The sequence below is a fragment of the Chironomus tepperi genome, unplaced genomic scaffold (assembly GCF_022539635.2).
Source record: "Chironomus tepperi strain 1889 unplaced genomic scaffold, CSIRO-AGI_Ctep_v1 contig_85, whole genome shotgun sequence".
Lineage (NCBI taxonomy): Eukaryota > Metazoa > Arthropoda > Insecta > Diptera > Chironomidae > Chironomus > Chironomus tepperi.
The window spans coordinates 1,215,381-1,226,066 of record NW_027226207.1 but is presented as its reverse complement, the minus strand read 5'-3'; the positions used below and the strand labels follow the sequence as shown (position 1 = coordinate 1,226,066).

The 10,686-nt window shown below is 30.9% G+C and overlaps 1 protein-coding gene and 1 long non-coding RNA gene across 5 annotated transcripts in view; one reads left to right on the top strand and one right to left on the bottom strand.

Annotated features, from left to right (window-relative positions):
• Window positions 1-2,108: 2,108 nt before the first annotated feature.
• Window positions 2,109-8,758, bottom strand: LOC139086042 (uncharacterized). The gene is made up of 3 exons (XR_011543971.1): window positions 8,384-8,758; window positions 8,102-8,331; window positions 2,109-2,855 (listed from the first exon to the last, which is right to left on the bottom strand). It is a non-coding gene; the product is annotated as an uncharacterized lncRNA (long non-coding RNA).
• The window catches only part of by (focal adhesion protein tensin), a 32,162-nt gene continuing 24,358 nt past the window's right edge, over window positions 2,883-10,686 (top strand). For 2 of the 4 annotated variants that reach the window (XM_070634316.1, XM_070634315.1), the window contains exons 1-3: window positions 2,883-3,031; window positions 3,854-3,971; window positions 6,611-7,134. In XM_070634316.1, coding sequence (XP_070490417.1) covers window positions 2,984-3,031; window positions 3,854-3,971; window positions 6,611-7,134 — 690 coding nt within the window. In that variant the 5' untranslated portion in view covers window positions 2,883-2,983. The remainder of the gene's footprint in view (window positions 3,032-3,853; window positions 3,972-6,610; window positions 7,135-10,686) is intronic. The other 2 variants (XM_070634318.1, XM_070634317.1) reach the window with 2 other exon arrangements.

The window sequence follows — 10,686 nt, the reverse complement described above, 5'->3', positions numbered from 1 at the left end:
CTAGTAGCTGCTTTAAGATTAGGAATTGTGACTCATATTAGATATTGTCATATGCATGAACTACAACTAAGTAGTTTTGACTATTAAATGTGAGAACATTTATAGTGATAAGCCAATGAGTTCTAAGTAATAATCGTCATTAAGAATATTTAGTGTTTTGCTTTGACACCTGATAACCTCTTAACATCCTGGATTTTTTTTGTTATCAAATGTAAATTGTTTTTCTGGTCATGACATGACCATTAGGATCTATAAATCACATTTTGACTTTAAAAATTGCTAGGCTGTATTGAAGCCGCTCATACTGTTGATATTGGCTTGATACGAATTTGAGTGCTATGCGGAGTAGATTCTCAAGTTATGGTTCGCTAAGCTTAGGTGCTTCAAACGTGTGCATTTAGTCTATATTCCAAAAATCCCATAAATCTTCATTATACAACAACCTTTACTAAATCATCCCTTGACATACACCATATAGCCTCCTGTAAATTTTACAGAAAACATCTGACTGAAATTTAATAGCCACTTTTTAAAAAGGATACATTGTTGCTTCTACCCTCAAATTTTGCACGACATAAATTATCCAAATTTAATTGTCAAACATGCTTGAACATATGTCACGTCAACAGAACCACATCAGTAGCAAAATTTATAGTTTGTTTGTTTTAAAAGAATCCAACAATTTCTAAATTGACAGTAAGTCTGAGTCATTTCCCATAAGAATTCTAAAGAACTGCTGTCATTAATCGTAATCTTACTGACCAAAATGAGAACAATAATCCATTCCAATAGCCATATAGTTTTTATTCGACTAAATGAAATATGATTCCATTCATCCACCTAATAAGTTCACAATGAAGTCAAGAAGAAATAATTCGACTGTGAGATATATCCAAAACTAAAATAGCAGAAGTCAATAAAAACTGCTCAGTCGAATTGCGAAATTTAATCAGACGAAATCTAAACGAGTCAAGAGCTATAAAATCATTAAGACAAACTGAGTATCATTAAACTATTTCCAAAGACCATAGCCATGCGCTTAGAAAGTTAACGAAATAATTTTAAGAATTTGATGTATTTTCCAGATGTTCTATGCTATCTCTCTTCCCTTTATTTTTTCTTCTGTTCCTCTTCCAGCTCTCAATAGCATAAAATATATATCTATATATTGTATGCATAATAACATCAGAAAATAAGAACGAAGAGAGAGAAATATTTACATTATGCATGTTCATATAAACAATGTAAATATAAGGCACTAGATATCGAATAATATTCTTTATGCTTCGGCATAGTTTAACATGCATGTAAACATTATCAATCGTTTATATAAACCGCCTATTGCTAAATTCCTTCTTCTTTTCAAATTCAATCTTATTTTTAATGGGTTCTGTTCTTTAAATGGGAAATGAATCTGTGAATGTAATTTGTCTGGATGTCTATTACTCCAATTATCTTATTATAAATATTCTTATTGATGAAAAAAAAAGTTCGTCGACTTTTTGTTTATCATAAGACCTGCAGATTGTACACCTGGCATACATAATACAAAAAGATGTTTATTCGTGTAGAGTTGTTGAATATGAGGCTATAACTGTCGAATGTGACATTTATTGAAAAGAATTTAGTTTTTTGAGTGTGATCCTATGAGGGTCGGCAGTGTATTGAAATGTTAAACAAATTTATGATGATGAAAACATACATGTAGGTTATCAAAGATAAATCTTTCTGGCTGAGGCTTCTTAAAATATCTTTTTTCGTGTGAATCTGACGATTTGTGACTTTATTAAGTAGAAACTAATCATTGACAAGTTGATTTTAAAAATTTTCGGTTGTAAACCTTGTCATCCCTAGCTTGATTGTAGGCCTGCCACCCTTCAGATGAGGTTCTTGATCAGGCTTTTATTGTATCCTTAAACGTACTTATCCCGACCTATATTTAGAGATATCGGGATGCCTCAGGAAGGTGTACGCTTGACGATATTGGAATACTACGAGTTCAAACACTTGACATTTAGTAAAGTTGAGTACTCTTGGATTTTTGTGTCATTTACTCGATCCCTTAGTTTAGCTAAAACACCTCAGATTCAACTCTGTCCCGACACTACAATCAGCAGCATAATTAAATCAAAATTCCATAGTCAAAACATTAACACACAAAACTAGGTGAAAAATGTTTCGATGAGTGCATTTGATCGTATTTGGATCAAGTTTCCTGCAGTTTTGGATATTTCAAGTGGGATTAATTCAATAATTTTCAATTTTTTTTGGGTGGAGTTTCCAAAATTATCATATAATAGCTTCTCCAAAAATACATATATGTCTATCAATAATACATAAATTACAATCAATAAATCAATTGTGCAATTGAAAATGCGCTATGATTTCTTCACTTTGTTAAGCATAGCTGGAAGAACTTCTATTCAAGTTTCTCATGCATTAAACAATCGACTGTATAATAATATTTATATTGCACTGAATGGGGATTAAAGGGATGGAATGAATTTCTTAAGAGAGTTAATTTAAGGCGTAAAAAATTCACACTCTCGCCTCTAGAGAAATATTCATATCTCTCCATTCCATTCCTCTATATATTCTGCTCAACATTCGAACAGGAATTTTCCCTTTTGTTTGATCGCAATCATGCGGTTAATATTTTTTTATTATTCTTATAAAATGGCTGTTATTACACGAAAGAAATCTAATCGAATGTAAAAAAAAGAAGTTGAAAAAAAAAAAAATACACAATTGTGCTCAAGGAAGGTTGTGAACTTATTTTCATTTCAGTCACGTTCAGAAGTTGACCATTACGTAAGTACGTAAGTGGAGATCACTCACAGTCAAGCAGAGGCTACCTAAGTTAATACAAAAGGAGAAGTGTAAAGAGAAAAAAAAAATTAAATAAAATAAAATAATAATAATAAAGCGAATAAAAATAAACGATTGAAGTAAGTGAAGTATTCGAAGAATTAAAACCACAAGTATGCCTTGGAATTGCTTATGTTCCTCGAAAAAGTCCAAAAAATCAAAGGTAAGTTAATGCGTGATGCAAATGACCTTTGTTGTTTTTTGATTTTATTGCGCCGTTGAGGAAGAAGAAATGAGATTATCCAGAAATTCCAAATAAAAAATTAAATTATTCTACAAAAGAAGTATTCGCACCAAACATAGAAACTGAAGATGATGAAGAAAAATTGCTGTGGTTTCTTCACTTTTTATTTTGTTCTATGAAGTTCAATGAATCATTCTTGTCTAATTTGAATTAAATTACAATTAGAATAATGAATTTTTTTGTAAATCCGCACTAAATATTTGAGTTTGAGTTGGCGCTACAGACTAAATTTGCTTTCATGCAGCGCATTCCATAGTGATTTACAGTTCACTTTGTTCAAGTTAATTCTAAGATTAATTCGAATGACTGATTTGCAAAAATCAAAAGAAATATAATTGAATAAAATAACGACTTTTGAAATTTTAAATTTGCTATTTTAAATTTCAGTAATGAATTTCTCACTTCGAAAAGTATTTTTTGAATATTCTTTGATTAAGAACCTTTCTTAATGAATCATTTATTGCTTTCAAATCAAAAAAGTGGCAAGAATAAGATTTATGTAGTTTAGTCAGCGAAACTGACTCTCAAATCATTCATTTTCCAAATGAAAATTGTATCCACAGAATTACAAAGCGAAAAACTCGTTAGAAAAATTCATCATACATCATAACCCGTTCTTGTTTCTCTTCCTTTTGTTCTTCTTCAACATTTTGTACGTATTGTCTTGTGAATAAATTTAAATAAATAAAAAATTTTTACATTTCATTCTTTCAACCTATACACACACAATATTGTAAACAGTACAACAACAGTGAGAATATAAAAACTGTACCTGAAAACTCCGAGCCGGAAAAGAAGCGAAAATTTTACAATAATTTGAGGCTTGATCAATGTGAAAAAAATCCAAAAACACCAAACAGTAAGTAGTGAAAAATACGAGAAAATTAATAAACCATTCTTAATCCAACTAAAAAAATAACAATTTTCGTTCTGCTTTTTCTCATGCTATACGACTAGTGCTATTACTGCTAAAATTAATTGAATTTTCCATATGAGTTCATGCATGTTATTTCTAATTTTCTGTGATCATAGAGCAAATAGGTCTAGAACTACTTGTTACATTAATTGGATCTCCATCTCACTCTCATTTAAGCTTAATACATCTGTTTTAAATTACATAGCGAATGGAATTTGATTGTTTTTTTGTATAAAACTGATTCTATGTGAAATTATGAAAATTATGAATTCATGTTGTCCATCTGTGGAGTGTGATTGCTGACTAGATTGGATGTCAGATTATAAGACACTATCAAGCATTTATAATGTTAATAGGCATTTGTATGCTAATTTAAAACACAATGAGAGCTCAGATATCTTCGTCATATCTCCAATTATTATTGTTAATATTTATTCTTTATTAGAAATTACACAGTCATCTACGTCTATCGTGAATCATGAAACACAGCAGTGTTTCTGATATTTGATTTCTAATAATTCGAATTTGAGCTTTCATTTTGTAAAAGAATAGATTTTGAAACTCGATACCTTAAATTTCTAAATTAACGAATTTTGAGAATTTAAATTTTAAAATTGAGATAAAAATTTCTCACTTCAAAAAGTATTTTTGGATTATTGTCGAATTCCTGCACTTTATAGAGTCATCGAATAAGAATTTAGGAACTGGGTTGTAGCAAAAGCTTATTAAAAACACACCTGTCATATGTTTTGATCCAAAATATATAAAAATGTTAATGAAAAATATCCAATTTTACCAGAAATTAACTTCGCTTATTACATCCAATTCAGAAGCCTTTCCAAACTTTCCAATTTCATTGACGATAGAAGCATAGAAAGAAATTTTATTATTGACCATTAAAAATGTTAATGGAAGCATTAAAATCAGCTGAAACTAATTTCTGTGAACGCGTTAAAAGACTTAAATTAGTTGAAAATATAAAGCGAGGAATAGCCTAAACTAGAGCTCATAGAGATATGTCAGTCGCGTGTTTAATGAAAATTCTTTAGAATAACATAAATATGAAAAGAGATCATTGAATAAACTGACAGAATGGGAAGAGAGAAAGAGTTAAACTGATAAGTATGTAACTATTTAGAAGAATTTTAATACGGCGATGAAATTTTATTTCAATTTTGTTTCATTCTTCTTTTTTTATGAAAAGAAAACAAAAGAAAATGAGAACAGATTTCGGAAGGTCTTATGTGAAGTGCTAATGCTTGCAGCGCATTCTTATAAACTGTTGTAAAATATCAGCAATATTTCATTTCACACCAATCTGATTTTTTTATTACCGATTTCACTTATGAATCATAAATTACAATTTATCACATGTGCAAAAAACAATCTTATTTAGCATGAGACGTTAAGAATGTAAAGGTTCACAAGATCATAAAAGAAATTTTTTGCCTTCTTAGATTGTTGTTGAACAGAAACACACGTAATTCACGCATGAATCAAACTTTCAGCAGAAATTATTTATAAAATTCTTGGAAAAAACATTGTTGAAGTTATTTGATCTTGTAGACTAAATCTTAGGATTAGTCACAATATTCTAAAATATATAAGTTCTGAATATGGGATTGTTCATTTCTCTGGGGTAGATTCTTAAGTGTATACTTGCTTGTATCTAGTTTGGCAATGATATTGTCTTAGGATATAATCCGCAAAATATAATCCTATGATCCTATATGACTGCTGGTTTACGTACAGATACTTCTATCAGCATACAATTCATAAGGACGTCATTTATGATCGACTATAAATATGATTATTTCATACAGTAGCTTTAAGAAGCAATCAAAAACTTGAATTTATTTAAATTAGCAATGATCAGTGATCACTCAAAGCCTATCCGTAATTTTTTTGTTTTCATCGTGAGTTCTTCTGTCATTGAAAATTCTTGACCATAACGTTATTAGCCTTGAAAGCTTACATTTTTTGTAAGATTGTTTTCTTTAGCAACTCGAGTGTTAAAATTGACTTCAATCTCGTTCCTGAAACTCGAATATGCTGACCCTGAACTAAAATGGAATTAATCACGAATCTTGTAGCTTCAATAAGAAAGATCTCAATTTACGATCAAAGGAAAGAAAGAATTTTCCAAATTCTAAACTAATGTCAAGCTTTCAACAATTTACATCATGAATTGTTTACTAGATCCAGAAAATAACTTAAAACATTTCCTGTCTGTATACTTAAACTTCATCTTGAACAAATTTTTGTAATAATTCAACAAATAATTTTTCTCTCAAATATTTTTCAATAAATTTGTAATTTTGACAGCTATACAATTAGTAAAAGGTCAAAGCAAGAAGCGCAAAGTGTAGCTCGTGTCTCAACCTTTCCTTTCTGATAATTAAAATACACGCTAACAAAAAATTTTCATTTTAAAATGTAAAGAATAAGGCAATATTAACCATTTCATTGTACTCATTGTGTGCAATTAAAGCTTCATTGTGTAATCACAGTAGGCATCGCTTATTCATTCATTTATTATGTGCCTAATCATTTTATTATTTATTTATCTTTCTCATACATAGATTCATCATCACTTGACAGTCAATTTGACCAAAAGTCAATAAATGAGTTGAATGACCACTTATATGATTCCTATGATACATTACCAAATGTGAAAACGAAAGTCGATGAGACGGGAAATAAAAATAAGAATCTTCTGAATATCAATAATCATAATAATAGCATTAAACGTACAGCAAAATACGATGATGATAATGTATTGCGACCAAAGCATCTGATATTATGTATAAGTAATGAGAATCTCCCATTCATCGACTCACCCGATTCACCTGGATGCTCCACACGATATCATAATGATCGAGTACTTCAAATGATGCCACACAATCTCGTGCTGTCGTCGTCAAGCGATCAAAATGACTGGGAGCGATTGCATAAAATGCAACAGAATAAATCAACACACAAATACATTGAAATTGATGTTATGGACTCACAGATATGCCAAAAATGTCATAAAGTATTGAGCTTCAGGAAGACCTTTAAATGTTCTCTATGTGACTTCACTTGTCATCAACATTGTGCTGATAAGGTGAGTGTGATGAAAAGAGATGTTTGAACAAATTCATTTTGTTTTGTGTCATTGAGCTTGACGTTTATTTAACTATCAATAATAGAGCTGCTGCTCGTTGACTTTTGTGGGAAAAATCTCAATGGCTACTATGATCGTTTTGGGTATACAGAAAATTCGCTTAAAATGACTTTAATTCTCAAATCACTTCTGAGTATGACATAGAATAAGCCTTCAAATTTTGACAGACACCAAATCCCCAATTTCACCTATTCAATGCAAATTACAAAATTAAAGCTGTCCTCTATTTTTGGGTTAATCTAAGCTTCATTCCAAAAATTGCAAACAAAATAAATTTGCAAATCAGAACAGAACCACTAAACTATATTCATAAAAATCAAAGCCAAATGCGTTGGTAGCATAGTCAACCAAAACTACACTTGATATGAATGAGGGGTGTGTCGAAAAATTTCGTCACAAAATCCGACAAACCAAACACAGTACAATAAATCATGTCGAAAGCTTTACATGCCGAAGAAGTTGTAAAAAGCTTAATTTACATATTTTGTAATGAGTAAATTGAATCAAAGCGTACAGTTTATTGACATCAATTAAGTTACACAAATTGTTTAACATATAAATAAATGAGCAATTTATTGTGAATTCAATAAACCGCTTATGTGCCGCTGAAAAAGGAGGAAATAAAATAAAAACAAAAAAAGTACGCAAGCACACAAAAGAACGATCTGATACAATCAGATTATATAGGCACACTCGCATTATATTTACACACTTAATGAAAAACGGCAAAAAAAGAGCAGCAAAAAAAAGCTCGTGAACGGAATGTGGAAAACTAGTTTTCTCGAAACTAACAAATTCACAGATTCGTTCGGCTTGATAAGATAACCGTTTAATGGTAGTGAGGTATATTAAAAGCATTGGAAATAGAGGTTACTATGTGAAAAATTATAGCGAAGATGATACTTACGGATATGAGTATGGATTATGGTTATAGACTTTGATTAAATTGATGTGGATGGAGTGGATTCAAGCACATATTAAGAATGAGTGCTATGAGCAGTATTGAATGTCCTTTTATGATAGAAATGAAACAGGCATGAGCTCTATTGTCACCATAACAATCCTTATCAGAAGTACGGAATTAAAGTCAGTGAAGTTGTTCATTTACTATTCAATTACTACCCAACAACCTCTAATCTGCAAGTATAAAAAGTAAATAAATCTCCAGAATGTCACATATATTACTTACTTGCAAAGAGATAAAGCATGTATGTCACTAGAGTAAACAATACTTCCCGTGTATTTCTTTACGATTACAAGAGTAATAAGGGGTTGTATTCACTAATTTGTGGGATCGCCGATTATTATAGCGGCAATAAGTATTTCCCCCAAAAAATTCTATCTAGAATTTATTGTCTTTATAAAAAAAGACTCAAATTACAGAAAGTCAACAAATAAAAATTAGATAGAGGGTGTGTTCCCCAAAATAAATTCTTTAAATACTCTCTATAACATATGTACATGCCTGAAATTCCTTAACTAGAGGATTAACCTCATTACAGAAATAAATAACTCACATCTCGAATAATTTTAAGAGTTATGAGAGAGACAAAAATTCTTTAGAACCTCTAGTCAAGTTACAACAACAACAATAATCTGAGTACGAATAAGAAGAAGAAGAAGAGGAATAGAAACAACGTTAAGAAAATGACAAATCACGCCGTAATGCTGTCTCGAAAAAAAAAATAAAATCTCTAAAAATATATTTGAAATCTATCTAACGGTAATGCCATCAAAATAGACACACTCCTAATATATGTGCATACATTTTAGCTATGTAGGGCCCTATTGTAACAGAAATTAAAAAAAGCATTTCTCGCACTCAGTTTCATCAACATATGTATGCACTCACTCTCTTTTTTTTCTCCACTTCATTCACGACTGAATTTTTGTTCTGTGTAGCAGCTATAGCACATCGTATACGCTCAGCATGTATCTTTATTTACTCTTTTTATGATAAAAAATGATGTATGTGTGCATTATGTGGGTGAAGTAAAATCACTGTGTTTTTGTTTCACGTGTGCAATCAGAGGTGCGTGTGAGATGTGTCGAGGATCGGGCTGAAAACTGGTCATATTCTTAGAATCTTTTCTGACTGATGTAGTTCATTAGGAAAGAAATTGAAAGTTTGAAGGGAAAGTTTGAATTTATTTAACTCTAAAGCCACCTCTAAATTGGCAATGTTATTCCAATTAAGGAAATCAAACCCAAAACAAACATTTCAGCCCATCCCACCAATCATCCCTCTTCAACTCCTCATTTTTAACATTCAATATTTGACAACGAGAGAATGAGCATTCATTCATACTATCAAGATTCTCATGCTCACCAAAAGTTACCACCACAATCAAATAAAACTATCTAATAAGCATGAGATAGAGCGCCGCGCGCGTATTCTCTACTTGTTTTGGAAGGCAACACCATAACAAAAAAAAAAGTTCATTCGATTTTTTTTAGATTGTAATTCGGAAACGTAGCTGTAGAAGCAGTTTTATTTGATAGCGGTAAACGCTTGGTCACATATTTTGCGGGACGCACATTTTTTTGACAAATTAGGCTGATAGCATGAAATAATTTTTTTCCGATCGTGCGTGACCTCGGAAGTTCAAGAAGTGGTGAAGAATAAAAACACATTAAAAAAATCAGTTAATGAAATAACACAAAATCAGCCTTTTGGACTCATTTAGTGACTGAGTGATAATACGTAATAGTGTAAATAATAAGAAGCGTGGATGACAATACGATCGAATCGACAATCGACTTCTTCAAGTTGTTAGAAGATAAAAGCAAATAAATACAAATCAAAGAAACAAATTTAAACAAATTGTAGTTAAAAGTAATTGTGAATTTATGTGGTGACATTTTGTCTTAATAGGTTTGTTTGAATTCAACTGTCATTCGATTCAATTATCAGATAGACGATCGAGTCAAGTTGACTGAGGAGAAATATAAATAAATAACATTTCTTATTGTGCGCCTTTCTGAATTGATTGAAATTAAATGAAGCCATAAACAGAAGTAAAGTGATCGCGCATTTCGATTTGAAGATTCAGTGAATGAATGAATTGCATTTGCAATAATAGTGTACACGTTTGGTAAACGGTTTAGCTCCTATGTGGTTATTTTGACAGCTTTCATATATGCGTGTTAATTATTTCCGTCTAATATCAGCTAGTTTTCACAAATTGTCAGATTTGTGTCAAGATTTCTTTACGTTCCGCTTGGATTATGATAACTAATTGTCAGATTTGTGTCACAACTAAGGTTTAGCAGATAAGAAATTAAATTATGATATTTTTTTGCAACTTTACACTCGTATTTCTGAGAATATCACATAGTAAATTGTAAACTCTTATCAAATTCTGATAAAATTTATCGTATGTTTTTGCTCCCATTGACAAGCCATAACTTGCAAACCGCGAATAAAATCTGACATAACTCACCACAAGGAAAATACGCGGCACCGCAAAATGAAGTGAAATTCTCGATTGC